Genomic DNA, 17,673 nt, shown 5'->3' with positions numbered 1-17,673 from the left:
TTTCGGCTACAAACCAACTTTGTTTAAAATTATGTACCAACGCACAATTCGCAAGAAACATTAGAAATAGATTTGCAGTGTTTTTGCACCATTTTGCCTATTGCAATTTTATTTTCAAAACATACCAATTTCAGGCGACCAATTGGCGCCTGTTAGCGCCAATTTGCGAGTGCCTTTCGCAGGTTGGCGCAGTCCAATTGTTTGTTTATTTGGCTAGTAATGGATGAACATACTCATTATATATATCTATTAGTAAATTTGCATTTTTTACATTCTCAACTGATAAACGGTAATTCGGAAAAGCTGGTTGGGGTATTTCCCTTCGATGTTACATGTAATCATGTATATGTAATGGTAGAGATCCCGATCGGAATCTAATTTGTTTTCTTTACATGTGGATACTCTCTGGAACGACAGAGCTTCTCAATTGCAACTTCGTTTTATGTCACTTGAAACCAATAGAAACTTTCTATGAAATCTATAGAAAATGGAAGACCACATTGTATTTCTAGCATCGATCCAGATCGCGATCTCTGTCTTCCGAGAATCCGATCGGGATCCTTACCAGAGTAACCAATCTCTACGTTGTCATATTAGTGAATACGTTGAAATATCGCAGAAAATCGCAGAACCTATGAATCGCAATACCCACAAATTCTAGAAAAAGTGGGACTTTTCGTCTTCCATTGTCTCCAAAAAAGAAGTTAAACCCAGCTTGTCTAGATATAGCCAACAGTCGTATTTAGTATTAGTAGCCTATTGTTACAACATAGTCAGTCACAGTTTACTGACACATGCGTGTTTGTCCCTATGTTTCTACAATGTATTTGCAATAAGCCCATGGGTATGAATTTGCAATAAAACTTTCTATTATTAGATATAACTGTTGTGGCTTTGTTATGACAAGGCTTACCCACAATATTTAGTTAGGCGACTGTTTTAGTAAAAACCCTCACAAACCCATCTCTCAACAATTTCTTTTTTTCGAAAATCAAAGTATTACCACTGAATCAAAAACAAAATTCTCATAGAAATTCATCAAAAAAGGTTTGCAGTGATTGCGCCTATTTGCGCTATTTTGCCAATTGCGTATCTTTAAAATTTTCGAAAATATCGCAACTTCAGGCGACCATATGCGCCGGTTTACGCAATTGCCTTTCTCAATAATTTGAAGATACTCGCACACGTACATGTATCTGCAAACTGCATTGCCTAAGGCAAGTACGTCATTATCGTTAGCCTTGAGTGTAGGCGTGTCCCCAATTTTACCTCCTTGGTGTGAACCAATCGCGCGGCTTGTTGCGTTAATTGTGTTGTATTGGGCGGCGTGACGACAGACAACAATAAGCATCCTGAAGGCTGAACGTGACAAGTCTTGTCGGTGCTTCAGAAGACTCCCTGAGATATCATTTTCACAGTTGAAATTATCCGGCAGTGTTCTCTTGCCAGTAGCCAATCGGGCAAATACATGTACTAGTAATTGATCTGTGCAGGACATCCGTGTTTGGTTACGTGTTGTCTCACCTGCGCTCACTCCGTGTTTTGCCAATATGGTTGGTGGTATCCGACAACTGTGGCGCGACTTTCCGGTCAAACAGGTATGTAGGTGCATGGTTAGGAGTAGTGGTGGTGGGGTGGGGGGCGTCTGTCGACCCATCTGCATGTATTGAAAGACTTGTGCCATGGTTTTATGATCACCCAGTTTGGATGTCCAGACACATAGACTTGTGCCTTGGTTTCATGATCCCCCGGTTTGGATAACAGCCATACTGTCAGACAGTATTCCAATCTATGGCTTTCTGTCAGAATACGATGTCGTAGTAGGTCGTACGATTTCGATGCCGTAGAATGTTCAAGCCTTTACTGTCTTGGGGGATTAGACTAAAACTGGGGTTAAAAAAAAAAAAAAAACGAAGGATATGGAAACTGCTCGATTTTCACGTCACCGACCAGTGTATGACATCCACACCAGACATTTGAACGTCGACGACAACGATACTGTTAAGGCTGCCCTGCTCTATTGAAAAGTTGAAGTTTCTGAAGCAAAAACATGAATGTGTTAAAGTGCGTACTGCAGTAAAACGTGTTTATGTGCATAATTATTATAGCTATTTAAACGCTACACACGACGGGACAACCTCGGTGACCTCATTTCGGGTCATGGGCACTACTGGTGTGGGTTTCAAACTGGAACAATGGTCATAAATAATTCAATGAAAGAACGTTTCTGCTGCTAGCTGTGCTCGAAGTGTGTGTGTGTGCGTGAACTACATGTTCGTGTGTTGTTCTGCACGGTCATATTTTAGTCTGTAAATTAGATGTATTCACAGAACGAAAGTTTGAAGATCTTAATACCTCAGTAAAATATTTAGAGTTTCTCATCTCTCGTTTGATTATATTTCATTTAAAATCATGAAAATGATGTTTTCATTAAAATAATATGCTTTCACTGATCACTTCTGCGGTGAACGTGACTAGTATATGGAAACTATTAAGCTTTGAAAACACAGACCAGCAGATAGACCAAAAATACCTTCCCGTGAATTAGTGGACTCTCCTATTGACCCCTTGACATGTAATATCCGTCAGCTTTCAACCAAGCTATCTATGAAATGAATAGGTTCCACCAACCTACTGCCTGTCACACCGGCAAACCTGACCATAAGCCCTTCACCTAATGTCACTTTTTTTGTGAGAAGAGTATGTGTAGCATATCAAAACTAGAGTTCCACGACCCCACACCTTCGCCGACTGATGTTAGCCTTATCGGGAAGCATATTATAATTGTTTTCCATTTGGTATGCATATAAGGACCTAATTTGCATGACTTATCTCAGTTGATAATCTTATCTACCCGAATAACACAAGTTGCTCAAAGAAGGTTTTTGTAGCATTTCCTCATAAATCATGTAGATGAGCCCCCATTTGCATAATGTATGTCTAATTTTGTCCACATAACTTCCATCATTCACCATTATAGAGTTATAGCATATTACCATTAATTATGCGAAAAAGATATTCATTCAACTACCCACTGTCTTGTAGATATAGTTAACATACTTACCAAAACATCAGACCAACCAGGCTCAATAAGCACACTAGTCCTTACAGATTATGCCAAAGCATTCGACAAGGTCGACCATACGATAGCTATGACGAGTATCCTGAGACTAGGGCTACGTCCTTCCTTAGCCAACTGGTTGATCGGCTTCCTGACGGATAGGAGTCAACGAGTGCGTTACAAGAACACCTTCTCTAATTGGACGACCACTACATGTGGACTCCCACAGGGGACCGTACTTGGGCCGATTGTTTTCCTAGCCCTGATCAATAGCGCTGCCGAACACGCAGCCTCAAGGAGATGGAAATTCGTCGACGACCTAAACTTAGTCGAGTGCCGCAAGGTTGGGGATCCTCCCCTTTTACAACAAGATCTCGACGACCTTAGCAAGTGGTCAGCCGAACAGAATATGACCCTGCACCCCAAAAAATGCAAAGTAATGTTTTTCTGCTTCTCAAGATCCGTAACGGGAGTCGCCCAAACATAGGACGTTTTTTTACGCGCTCGAACTCACGGCGCTCCATTGCTGGTTGTCAGAGAATGGTCATGTTTTAATGAATGAATTTTGAACACATTCATCTAAAGAACATACATGGACAAGAAATGTATTCATATTGTTCATGGGCCCTTCACGCTCCGAGTTACAAGCGGCAAACGCTGTGAGACGTTTTCACGAATGTACCTTCTGATTTAGTGCTACGCCAGATAGTGTGCCTAACTTAGTATGCTTTGGTAATTTTGCTCTCTTCGGAAGTTGGTGATGAAGTTAGGGAAATGTAAATAAGGCTTGAAGTCTGCTATATTCTAGCTTTCTTTTGACCGGAAAATTTTGACTGTGTGCACTTCTAACGTCATGTGAGAAGGGCTATATCTAGCGCATCCCAGCTCATGTTTTGGCGGGAAATAGGCTACTACGCACTTTGCGCGCGGCCCGACGTACGTCTTGCATGCGACCCGACTTACAAAATCATTACGAAAAAACAACACCGCTTACATCAACAATACTCCGTCTACTTATTGGGAAATATCTTCGCCATATCTGTATTCAGTTTCCTTTTCATAGACGGTACCAATCACATGTTAGAGCGTTACAAAGCTGTGCGTCGAATCGCCGTCCACCACCATCGCGGCTCCAAAAAATGGCGGGAAAACAACGTTGCCAGACGGCAGCGATGTTTACGTTGTTTTCTTTGGTCGGTTTTCTTCTCAACAAACACTTAAAGACCCAATTTGTTTGTGTTTTATGAAGTTATATTTCTTATGTGTATGATAGTTGTATATCTGCTTGGCACAGGTCGTATATTTAGGTGTCGGGCCGTCTAGCTACGCAGTGACCCTCTACTCAGCGTTGCCATCATTATTGTCAAAATACCATTCTCGACAAAACAAGAAATGAATATGTACACATATGTTTTGAATGCAAATAAAAATTATGTGCATGGACTTGGTTTATTTATCTTCCTTATGAGCATAGTCAGTGGACACAAACACGGCCTACTTATGCATAACAAGATCACTAAAAAATCCGTCCTAAGTTAGGGCGCGTCCTAAGGTAGGGCAACCCCCGTTAACACAGTTACCCTCGCTGAAAATCGACAACTACCCCCTAGTTCAAGTCAAAGTGGCAAAACTTCTGGGTCTTCACATACAAGATGACTTAAAATGGACTACCCAGGTCGACCACATGGTCAAGAAAGGAAACCAGAGACTTTTCTTCCTGAGGAGACTTAAGTCATTTGGAGTAACCAGAGAGGACCTTGTCACCATTTATACGAGTTTTATTCGTCCGACCTGTGAATACGCAGTACCGGTCTGGCAACCTGGTATAACGCTATCCCAGAGACTTCAACTGGAGAGGATACAACGTAGAGCAGTTAGAACTATCCTAGGGACCCACTATACAAACTACTCGGACGCGTGCCTCACACTGGGTCTCACGACGTTGCAGCAAAGACGCGACTACCTCTGTGAATCCTTCGCCAGAAAGCTACTTCATTCTACCACCTTCTGCGACTGGCTCCCGCCAACCCGACAAGAAGTCAGCGGCAGGAATACGCGCAATAGTCAACTGTTGAACACTATTAAAACCAGAACAGCACGTCATAGAAATAGCCCGATACCATACATGGTATCATTACTAAATAAGAGACCTGTTACATGTTATCATTACTAAATAAGAGACCTGTTACAGCAACATGCTGTCAATAACAACGAAAAGTACCAGTACCTGAGTTTTGTTTTATTTTGTTTTATTGTATTCATAGATTAAGCACCGATGCGGTTTCTGTAATGTAATCGTATTGTATTTGAAACATGTCCCTATTTATGAACCTATATTGTAATACAATGTACCCGGATATATTCGTATTGTATAAGAAAATATTGTCACTACACCTATCTTAATGTTCTGAAAACCTCGTATATACGTTAAGGCAATTGTAAATAATTTTATGAAGCTAATAATGTATAATGTAGTCCCAGTTCAATTCAGTGCACACGTCGCGTGCACTGCGAAACTGTGATACTTTTTAATAATATGAAATAAACCAAATCATCATCATTTGCATGATTGATATCTATTGATATTTCCTCTCTTTCTCAGTTACATATGTCACATGTTCAGGAGTCCTATAATGCAATGCCGCGGATTTATAAACTTTCCTCATCAACTATGCACATTAGCCCCTGATCTGCATACTTAGAATACAATCTTGTCAATCATCACTTACGCTATCTACATACCAGATATCATGACGATCCGTCAACCCCTTCTTTGGTTATACCCATTCAAAGTTTGAAACGAAATTGGCTCCTGCAGCTTCAAAATACCCGCAAACTCACTCTCCCTACCAGGAGCTATCTACCACTCCAAAATCATGTCCAGAACAAGAGATATCGAACCCGGAAGTTCCGCTGCAGTACCATAGCAAGCCACTGGGGGGGGGGGCAAAATCTAATCATTTCGAGGTCTTAAGAAGACCTACCTACATAACAAATATCATGACAATCGGAAACACGTGCACCTGTAGTCACAAGCCACATCAAAACAGTCCCGTCCATTTTTCCACAGTTATCTCTTCACCCTGTCCCGAAACCACCTGTTCTTAGTTATCATTCGACTGTACAACAATAACATCGTGTTTTCGTTAGGTATCAGTACTGGGGATGATCCTGACGGCAGACTCCTTTACTCAAAGCATGGCAGCGCCGTTTCTCCCGTTCCTCACCCACGACTTCTTCCCGTCGCTGAAGAGTAACCAGCTAGGTACGGTACATTTCGTTCTTCACGACTCTCTCTATATATATGATTTAACCTTAGTTTGTCAATGAATTGATGATCCGGTGTGAATTGCATCAGAAAATTCACGGAAGTTTAAGCCTGTAATGTGAAGGAAACAAACCGAAGATCTCTGTGAAATGTTTTTAGCTTCAGTAGATTTCTTGTTTTATTCATTACTGTGGATTTTTTAACATTCTGTCTTATGATCTTCCCTCTTCCTCTCATAAGGCAACAAACGTGTATATAGCAGGAAATTGGAGACAGGGAATTTTGTAACCTTTTCTAGTACCTTTGACCTAGCTTCCTGTCAGTGTCCCCAACGTTCCTCTCATGTGGAAACCAGTCGGCGGGGACAACCATTTTAACCTCAAGTTCAACCTCCACTTCATGTCAGACTTCCCATTTTCCCCTTCACTTCTTTTCACTCTACTGAATTCAAATCCCTACCAACACAAAAGCAAACACACCGAAAACAAAACCTTCGTACACGGAGGTAATGCAATGTTTGTCTGTTTCCCCCTTGGCTAGGTTATTATGCCGGGTTCCTGATGAGTGCGCTCTTTGCTGGTACTTTTGTAGGATGTTTCATGGTAGGTATTTTTGCCTGTTCAGCTCCCTATATTTTGACATTTCTAAGTCCCATTGCTTTTAACTGACGTAATATCCATATTTGTATAGGCGGTAGAGCCACCCTTCGGCATAACAGCTAGCTCTGCAGGCACGCGGTACGAAAGCAGTTATGTTACACTGAACGACCTGTCACACCTAACTTCTTTATGATCATAGGGATATGAAAAATTAATGTTTTAACACATCCTTGGTTAATAACTTTGGTATCTAAAACTTTGCTATTTCTTGTTCTTTTATGAACTGGTATTAGATAATTAGCAGTTGACTTAGTACACCCACCAGTTTTATAGTCATATAATCATAGGTATTTAACAACTTGTATTTGCTCTTCTAGTGGGGCAAACTGTCGGACATCGTTGGCCGAAGGTAGGACCAGTGATTCTCTCAATATACTTAGTGTAGTCTTTTAAATCGTTTCTGTTATCCTAGACTTCATTGGACATTCAAATATCAGATACATCACAAAGAAATAAATATTACACAAACGATGACGATACAACTTGTAGTTTTACTTAGGCTTGATAATATTGAGTACATCCGCAAACGCATCAAGTTTCGTCCTGTTCCAGAAAACGTTTTTGCTAGTATACTGTAAATTGTACATGTACAAAGGAGCTACAAAATGAAAAAAATATATGCCGTAAATTGAATGAAAAATCGGAAAAAGGATCCGTCATACAATGCCTTTTTGTTGTACAAAGTCTATTTTTATCCCTGAGCGAATTTTTCCAAAGACTTTTAAGAAAATGTGAACGAACAGAAAGAAAACTTATTTTTGGCAGACCATGTTCTGAACGTTCAGTTTAGTCATTTGTACTTGAAACCTTCCTGACCAATTAGATTTCATAATGGCAGCAACGTTTTTGTCTAACCTTTATCTTTTTCGCATCAATTTTGAGGTGCCCAGAGGATCCATATAATAAAGACAGTGTGGCCTTACCAAATGATTTTACTTTGCTGGTTATGTACATCAACTGGATAATTGTGATGCAATATATCGCAAGTTCAATGTATTGTAGTGTGGTGCAAAAGTGACGATGAATTCATTAAATTTTATCCAGACCCATCCTGCTGAGTGGAGTGACGGGGCTAATGCTGTCTATTCTATTGCTGGGGTTCAGGTAGGGCGATCAGAACACATGGTCCTTGTCGGTAATTTCACACCTTTACCAAATAATTCAGACCTATATGACTATCAAACCTTTTGTTTTATGTGAAACAATACTAGTACTCAGATATATTATATTATGTAAAGTATTTGTAAGTGTAGCTTTGTAAATCTTTGTTCTGTGTATGTTTTTATGGGCCATGGGCCTGATACAAATAAATAAATATATTCTCATATTCAGCGCCCGCGGCCTATACAATATACCTTGGGGAAACTCTGCTAATCCGGACTGAGGTTTCCACTTTTGTGAGCGTTCGCGTGGCCTTTAATCAGTTTTCAGCCAATCAGAGACCCGGGATTCTCTGATTGGCTGACAGCTGGTTAGAAGCCAAGTCCCCCAAAAGTGGAAACTCAGCCCAGTTAGCTATATATATAGGCCGTGAGCGTGGCTCTGCGGAGGAGAAAGATATACTAGAAATACTAAATTAGCTTGCAATAAGAATGTTGCAAATCTTTTTCTCAAAATAGTATCAGGAATGTTATACCACGTAACCAAACCAATTATCGTCCTGACCAATCATCGTCCTTGTTCCCTACAAGCTTCTCCTTCGTGTGGGCCATCAGCGTGCAGTTTGTCGGAGGGTTTCTGAACGGCAATCTGGGCGTGGCCAAGACGTACTTATACGAGGTGAATATTAAAGTGCATAAGGATTCATAACTGATTTCTTGTATTTGTCAGCGTAAAAAATTGTGATCTGGTAGAATAACCTATTATTTTATTCCTATAGAGCTATTATATTGTTGATTGCAAATTTTGAAAGCACTACATGTACATAGTCTCCTATAATGTATTGCCTGTGTGTTTCTTTCATATTTCCAGATTTGTTCACCACGGTTTCATTTTGTTGCCTTTTCCATCGTCTGGATTCCCGCTGCTGCCGCGCGCTTTGTGGTGAGTGGGAGTGATGATACTAGGAACGACTTTTCTGTTATGATTTTAAAAAAACGTTGTGTGTTAGGTCCATAGAAGAGACAAAGTCAAAGCAATTTTTTTGCCAACTTCTGCGTTTGAAGACAGCATCTAGCCAGGACTGGTAAAATGTGGTATGATAACAGAACAGATATGGTACGTTCTATTCTGCCAGGTTTTCCACCTTCCGGCGTGTTTAAAGAAAAGCTTCACAAACAATTGAAAATTCTATTATGCTATGCTTAATATATTCCAAAGTCAACTTCTTAGTTCAAGTTTCAATGTCAGGATAAGAAGGTTAGCTTGGCCCTAGTCCGTCATAGTTCTTGGATTTTCCACCGTTTGCAACTTATGCCGTGCTGACGCCTTCTCACCTGATATTTGAATTATATGACGTTAGTGTTCTAGATTGTTTACCTGATGATTGAACTATATGACGTCAGTGTTCAGTGTACCATAATTATCAGGTGAGAAGGCGTCAGCACGGCATAAGTTGCAAATGGTGGAAGATCCCCAAACTATGACGGACTTATGTTAAACAACTTGAAGTAAGAATTTGATAGGATTTTAATTTTTTTGTGAAGCTTTCCTTTCAGCGCGGAATGTCGCCTATGGATGAATTCAACTTGCCGGCTACAAACAACAATCGTTCCATTGGATTTAAGTGCATTTCCAATACGTGTTGTAGTTAATGATCGGTAAATCTCTAACCCCGTTCCCGCCTGCTTAGGGCCCAGTGCTTGGTGGATTTTTGGCCTGCCCGGCTACGAGATTCCACACTTTTGCCCAGCCATTCTTCCAGCAGTTCCCGTACTTCCTGCCCTGTAGCGTTGTGGCAGGTATACTGTTATGTATTCTGATTGGTAAGTTTGAGTTGTATCTGTTATATTTCATTTTGTGACATCAGTCTCATCCTATTGTAAATATTCACACAAAAATGCATTTCCTTCGCAGAGCCTCGCCCGAGGCTTACACTGTATACCCGGGGTCGGCCGTGCTAAACCGGGCTGAGATTTCAACTTTTATCGTCGTGGCCTCTAACCAGCTATCAACCAATCACAGAATCGTCTGTATATTTTCTATAGGCAAAGCCGGTTCTCTGATTGGCTGACAGCTGGTTAAAGGCCACGCCCATAAAAGTGGAAACCTTAGCCCGGTTTACCAGAGCCTCATCAAGGTATGCCACAGTGTATACACATATATGTAGGCCGCGGGCGAGGCTCTCCTTAGAATGAAGCTGTTGGTTTCTGTAAAATCCCAAAGGACTTGTGGAACAAAGGACTTTTTGATATAAGATTTGACTCAAATAGATGAATTCGAAAAGATCATTTAGCAAGATAAAATCGTGTAAAAATGCAAGCCTTCTTATTCGTTTGAGATGTGTTGACACCTCTAAGTAATTCTAATCGTATATAACTCAACACCACAGGCAGCTGTATTTTTCTTGGTGAATCTCTGCACAAGAAGCCTGAAGATGACTACATGACGTTGACCCCAATCTCTGCCCCAGACGAGACAGAACACGACAAAGAAAAGAAGCATCGTGAGTACCAATTTCTGATTACTCCTCGGACTCAATATTTTGCTTTAAAGATCTACGCGATCTAGGAAATATGTAGGAATTCTACAGGGATTTCAAACATCTGAACCCGAATAATTCAACACTAATTTCTATAAACACAGCCATAGAATCCGTTGTATCTAGATTAATGGCAGGGTGGGAAGGTTAGTTTGGCCCTAGCCTGGTCCAAAAGTAATGGTCTCTAAGGCTGGCAGGATAAGAAGGTTGGTTTGTTGCCGTTGTGTCTTATCCAATTAACTGCGGGTGTTTTCCACAGGACACCAAGAATCCACGTGCAGTCTGCTGCGGGACAGACTTGTGCTGATCCCCTGTGTGCTGTACGCCCTCTTCGCGCTAGCAGACATCTGTGCCAGCCAACAGGTGATCACTAGAACTTAACGTAACATGACCAATTAACGTCCGATTTATTCAAAACGTATTTATCTTAAAACCGCGCGGACAGAGCCAAATTTCAAACCCATGGGCAGTGATATAAGCTCTTCTAAAAAGAAAATGCATTGTCTGTAAGTTTTTCTCCGCCTGTTTAACGCAGTGCGAGCATGTATTTATACTGAGGTATATGATGAAGAATTGTGCTAGGGTAACCCATTATCGTCCACTTCTGAATCTTTTCCCTTCTAGCGCTATGCTTGAAGAAAATAGACCAGAAAGAAATGCACAGAAACTGTCCAAAGTAGTCTGCAGACAAATGATAGTAAAATCACTATGTCTGTCCGGCCACTTGCTTAACGCGATGGAAAAAAATAATGTTTATCTGTAAATTTCCCCCACATGCGCGGCACGTGGCGTTCACGTGGTAAACGCATGGCCATTATGTTTTGCTGTGCAAAAATTAAAGAGATGGCTAAGGATCATACTTATGATGTTCTTTATTGCTCATGAGAACAGGCTTTGGCATAATACACCGCGACATGTGGACATGAGGCAAACCGGACGTAAATAGGTTCTGCACGTAAATAGGTCATGTTACGTTAGTCCTAGTCTTTCCGTTCGACGGTGATTGCTGAGCGTCAGTACAGTGACCAAAATCTTGACTAAATGACTGGAATATTATACAAGATGTAAACGTGAGATTTAACTTCAAAAACTCGGAACTTGGAAATACGTTGAGAGATCGGCCAAATTTTTGCTCAGGGGTCGCAGCTTCTAGTGGTAAGGGGTGTTAGAAAGCATCACTAAGCCAAATCATCTGAAGTAAACCATATCATCATCATTTAGCGCAGACTGGGGCGAACAAATCACACCGGATAAACTCCCATGATTTCACTCCACACGCGATGTTATGAAAGAGAAGATATGTATTGAACAGAACACAGGAACTAAACACATCATGTCTTAACGCTTTGTAAGAAGAAATATCTTTAGTATGACATTGATACAATCAATGTTTCATCTTTGATCATTTTTACCTTGTCGTGTCTCTCCTCCAGCTGTTACCCCTCCTCCTGGTGTCCGACTCCAAACATGGCGGCTACAACTTCGACGCAGCTGAGATTTCCATTGTCATGACGGTTACTGCTATCTACAGTGTTGCTTCGCAGGTACAGTGCAATATCTGACCATTTCATGCATTATATCTCTGCTTTTCTGCATTTTTAAAGTTTGATAGAATTTTCGAAACTTACAAATGTAAAAACGGATCGTTCCACGAATCCTGCCCTAAAATTCGCGCGATGACCGGGCGTATAACTGCCGAAAATGTCATTTAGAGCATGCCGACTCGTTGCTGCCGACGGATTCTTCTGATGTAAGACAGGGATCCAAGTGGTTTCAAACGGATGGAGTAGAAAGGCAGGGTTTATTGAGTTAATTCCTAAGTCATCAAAAATCATTAAAAGCATGAATGTTTGACAGGCCTCGCTGGATTTAGTACGAATTTCGAAGTCTCCAAGCAGACCTACGGGTTGCAAAGACCGTATCCAACTGGCAAAAGGAGCTCTTATAGCAACCCAAGGGTTGGGTTGCTGTAAAAGCTCCTTCTGCCAGTTGGATACGGTCTTTGCAACCCGTAGGTCTGCTTGGAGACTTCGAAATTCGTACTAAATCCAGCGAGGCCTGTCAAACATTCATGCTTTTAATGATTTTTGATGACTTAGGAATTAACTCAATAAACCCTGCCTTTCTGCTCCATCCGTTTGAAACCACTTGGATCCCTGTCTTACATCAGAAGAATCCGTCGGCAGCAACGAGTCGGCATGCTCTAAATGACATTTTCGGCAGTTATACGCCCGGTCATCGCGCGAATTTTAGGGCAGGATTCGGTCGACGTTCGCAGGTCAACGAGCCTCGGCCAATATTTGATGATGTTTTCCTTGTCTAATTCTTTCTCCCCAAGGCGACAATCATTCCTTTCATGGCGTCCAAGATCACCTACAAGACCTTGTACCTGTCCGGAGTTGTCCTGTGGGCAGCTGGGGTAGTCTTGCTCCCGTCTATGGTGAACATCACAGGACCCATCAAAGCTCAAGACCTTTCCACGGTCCTGAACCAAACAGCGCACCCTACCGATTTTACCCTAAACTTCACGTCCTCATTACCAGTAACCGACAGGTCCCCTCATCCTACATTACCCGCTGTAACAGAAATGAATGAGACAGTCGCGAGGACACTCACCGGCCAGTGTCGGCTAGCCGGGGACAGGAGGAAGACTGCCCAGCTGCCGGCCTCAGAAGTTCCCGCCAGGGTCTGGGGTCCACTGCTACTTGTCGCCATGCTGATAGAACAGGCAAGGTAAGCTTCTAGTGTATCCTCAGAGGCGAGCAAAAAGGTTATTACCTTCGCTGAGAAGGTCATATTTTCGGTTACACCAGCTGTGGAGTGGGTCTGTATATATGTCAAGAGCATAACTCGAGCAAAAAAACCTTTGATGGATCTTCGTGATTTTTTCATATTGTAGAATGATTTTTAGGTCATCAATACTGACGAAATGTTAAAATGGTATTTTGTCAAAGAATAGGACTTTCACAAATACAATATCTGTAATTTAGGTAAAGTAGACTATCAGTAAAAATGGATCATGCTAGTTACAGCCTGATCATTTGCAAATCCATGAAACAAGACAAAGCAAGAGTGATCTGAATATTTCACGAAGGCAGGGGGTCTCTGAACGATCATTAACACAATCAATAGTAGCAGGTAATCTCCAAGCAGATCCACCGGTGGCCAGATAGCATCCTAAGGGCCCAAACAGTATTCAATTGGCCCCGGTGGGCTTTTGGATACTTTTCTGGCCCTTTGCAATTGGAGACTATCTTGTCACAGGTAGATCTTCTTGGAGACTTGGCAGCAGGTACACTAGTACGGTAAACAATGCCGCGATTCTGTGAAACAAAATAGACAAAGGGAAGCGATTATTTCTCCACTTTGATTATTTAGGGTTCGCCAGTTTCCTGATGATTCTGTTAAAGGTTGTTCTCCTTCTGCCTTTCAGCTGTCAAGCGTACATGGCCGCCATTGTCATGATTGGGAACGCTGCTTTGGTGAGTAACATTTCTCAAACAATGATATAATGTCGAACGACAGAAAAGAAACTTACACATAGGAAACTTGCTGTTTCCGATTTCGGTCCTAAAATAAAATAAAAAAAGGTCGGTATGCATAGATTTTCTCTTTTTTGACCCTTCGGTCGTCATCCGTTTTATGTCCTTTGTTAGTGGTGGTCGACTCACAAGAAGGCCAGGGTCGGCAGGGATTTGCTAGAGTCAGTCTGGTAACCGTAAACATGGCATTTTCCTTGGCTTTAAGCTATGTCTTGAGATGCAAAATCTATTGTAATACTAACTTAGCTAACGTGGAATGATATGGAATGGGACTTGAATTGATGAAAAACCAAAGAAGTCTTGCAAAAGAGAGAGAAGGTTTTGCTTCTACATTGGGAATGAAAATAGCCCGTGTTGTTATATTCGAACAATATATATTTCTGTCGTGTAATTACTTTAAGAAATCTGTTGTAGATCATATATAATCTAATGTGTAAACCGATGGATACGAACATGTATTCCACGTGCACAGCTATCGTCCCGTGGAACAGTGAACGGCATCGCCCAGACCATGGCAGCCCTGTCCCGCCTCATCGGACCGGCTGTGAGCGCTAACCTCTTCGCTTGGACCACCGATAACGGTAGGATACCATCATAGGAAAAGCGCACATATTATTAAGCAGACCTGATTAGTTGAATACTTACCGAGAGGCTATATATAGCTATATGCTCACTCCGTCTTCCGGCAAGCATCGATTCGGTGATTTTAGTCTACTTTTGCAGGTGAATGAGTGCATGCTTTCTGTACATGTCTTGTGTCTAGTGGATGACTTGATTAATGCATGAATCCTGGTACGGTCAGTCAGAGTTCTGTGGTCTTTATTTAGCTCTGAGGTAGAAAGGGGGGCTGTCAAAAGCATCTCAGACTATGAGAAACACGTTACCTTGGATATTTCCAAGGACAGCTATACTTCATTAACCCTGGCCAGTTCATCTCGGGAAAGATGTTTTGTGTTAAGAGAATAGATACAGGCCATACAGTTCCAGGCTGCAATACCACCATAGAGTACTAGTCGGAGCTTCAGTATCGCAGAGTTGCAGAATTCCAATAAAAGAATAACTTCCTGGCACGAATGGTGCTCAATAGCAACATAGAATGTTCGCTCCTTCCCATTTTCCCCCTTTCTTACATTTTACCCCCGACATGAATTACACTCAAACGGGAACCTGTCAGTTGTACTAGCAAATACTAATTTGTGGCGTTCTTTCAATATTTGTAGGGTTGCCCTGGCCCCTGGACCACCACCTGTCCTTCTATCTGCTAGTGGTGATCTGTCTCGTTATGGTGATCCTCTGTATCAGACTACCGGCTGACAGCAACCTGCCCAGGTCTGCAGCTGGAAATGGCGTCCGGACATGGCCTGAAGAAAACAGCGAGAGAACTGAGCAAGTGGAAGAAGAAGGACGAGTAGAAGAGAAACAAAGTATACTCGATAAGACATGCGATGACAAGACTTGGATTGACGGCGTAGATGATAATGATGATTTTGAAACAGATCATTTGCTTACCTCAAATATAGCATAGATTCCATGTAAATGATTCGCTTGTAAATTCGTTAAGGTATAATAAGGTAATAAATATGGCATGTTATATATGCATCTTAAATTGTCGACTCTCTCCTTCTTGAAGGCATGCCTACCGTCACTGCCAGCCAGACTGACCAGTGAGACCGGTAAGACACACATTCTCTGTGCTGTGCATAGCCTGCTTGGTCCTGTCTGGTGGCTCGTCAAAGCACGATAAAATAGAGTCACTGGACTCCGCCAAATTGCAAAAGCCTCCAACCGATGTTTGAAAATTAAAAAAAACAACTTGCAATTGGCCAATTGGCGCAAATGGACTCAAAATGGCGTAAAGCGACGCAATCACTGCAAAGATCATTTTGATGAATTTTGATCATTGTACATCATTGCGATTTCTAATGAAGTTATCTTGTATCTGAGTTGGAGTCGGAACTGACTGTAACATTTCGGGGCGGCCATTTTTTTTTTAGAGGTCACGCATTTTACCTATGCGTCGCAAGTTAGTGTGACCAAAAGGGAAGATTAGCTAAAATTGCTGCGAAAATTGCTGCCATAACTTGGTGCAATTTGGCGCAGTACAGTAAGAAACTTTGGTTGCTCCCGACTCACCGACATGGCACATCTGACCGCAAAAAAAATTATACCACATACAAAAATATAGATATTGTTGGAAAAGTTATGAAAGTGTCTCATCTATTTTTGTTGACATTGATTAACATATCCTCAGGTGACTGGTTCCGACTTGTCCAGCCATGTGTTGCTGGGTTCAACATGTCTTCTATGGGCTGTACACCACAACACACATACACACACGCACGCACCTCGGAGTACGAAGAGAAGGATACGTTGTTCTGCCTAGGAAAACAAATGCCGTGTTTTCGGTTATCTGACCGACCCTAGCAAGAAACTCTTTAGTCGACCGCTGGCAAGATAATATAACGTTACATGTAACATTTTACGTCTGACTTCTGAATGGTGAAAACGTTGTAGAATCGTTTTACAACATGTTCTTATTTCCGTTGCAATAGAAAACTGTGCTTGTACAATGTACATTATCTCCTTCTATAATCGGAATATAATGTTTTAAAACTGTATTTGTCGGATCAATTCGGTCAAAATCTAGAAAACACGATATTGATTTTTTTGGCCTAAAAAGCTTCGTACGGATGAATAAACGGTGAATATAATTTACTCACTGGGAAAACGTTTCAATCACAGGCTAAGAAAAAAATGATACCTAAAAGTCAAGATGTACTTATACTATTGTTTCTTTTTCAATCCATCTAGCATTTGCTGATTCATAATTTAACTGAGATCCCTATTTGCATTATGTTCACCTAGATATCATCATCATCATATCTTGTCGCTCCACTATTCACTCTTCACCTATCGATAAGAACAAATAATGATGGTAATAAAGTTTAGTGGAAATTCGTGCCCGTAGCCTAAAAGCAAGAAAACGAGAGTAGGTGATAGTGTACATGCATAACGTATACATATTGATGTGTTTCTGCTTCCAAGCTGAATGTGCCTATAAATCATGAAAGAATTATGAAATGTCCTTACTCAACATACAAAGTGACTCCGATTTTGTATGATGTACATCAAGCCACGTCAATCTCTACTCATAACGTTATATTTCTTATAAGCAAACATTCAAGACAAATGATTACGTTAATCTATACCTACCTAGTAGGAAACAGTGACCTTTAAGAATCATTCTTAACTTCTTGAATATGTTGTTTTAAAAGGCATGTCAAAAGAACGCTGCACTGGGGCCAAAACCTTCAGTACAAAAGAGTCTAAGCATTACATAAAAATCAATAGTTCATAACAAATCCGCACCTCCGTTGCAGTACCAAAGACTTCTGCATCATGGATCGTGTCTGTTTTGCCAACACCTATCAGAAAACCGAATATCATAAAGACCCAGGCATCACTTCTCAAAGTATGCTTTCTGACCCCCTCACTCTACCCAA

At 41.3% G+C, this 17,673-nt stretch overlaps 1 protein-coding gene across 2 annotated transcripts; it reads left to right on the top strand.

The window, feature by feature from the left end:
* The first annotated feature begins 1,324 nt into the window (after window positions 1–1,324).
* Window positions 1,325–15,776, top strand: LOC136431393 (uncharacterized). Of its 2 annotated transcripts, none has more exons than XM_066422748.1 (15): window positions 1,325–1,598; window positions 6,212–6,326; window positions 6,870–6,931; window positions 7,306–7,337; window positions 8,033–8,092; window positions 8,680–8,767; window positions 8,960–9,031; window positions 9,780–9,912; window positions 10,479–10,592; window positions 10,888–10,991; window positions 12,062–12,172; window positions 12,967–13,356; window positions 14,062–14,110; window positions 14,643–14,751; window positions 15,391–15,506. In XM_066422748.1, exons 1-14 carry the CDS (start codon window positions 1,551–1,553, stop codon window positions 14,723–14,725), a joined length of 1,461 nt encoding a protein of 486 aa, XP_066278845.1. In that variant the 5' UTR covers window positions 1,325–1,550; the 3' UTR covers window positions 14,726–14,751; window positions 15,391–15,506. The 2 variants fall into 2 exon arrangements, with proteins under 2 accessions (XP_066278845.1, XP_066278844.1); XM_066422747.1 differs by having other exon boundaries at window positions 1,327–1,598; window positions 12,967–13,361; window positions 15,391–15,776.
* Window positions 15,777–17,673: the final 1,897 nt, after the last annotated feature.

Source organism: Branchiostoma lanceolatum, chromosome 3, assembly GCF_035083965.1.
Source record: "Branchiostoma lanceolatum isolate klBraLanc5 chromosome 3, klBraLanc5.hap2, whole genome shotgun sequence".
Lineage (NCBI taxonomy): Eukaryota > Metazoa > Chordata > Leptocardii > Amphioxiformes > Branchiostomatidae > Branchiostoma > Branchiostoma lanceolatum.
This window is presented reverse-complemented; position numbering and strand designations above follow the sequence as displayed.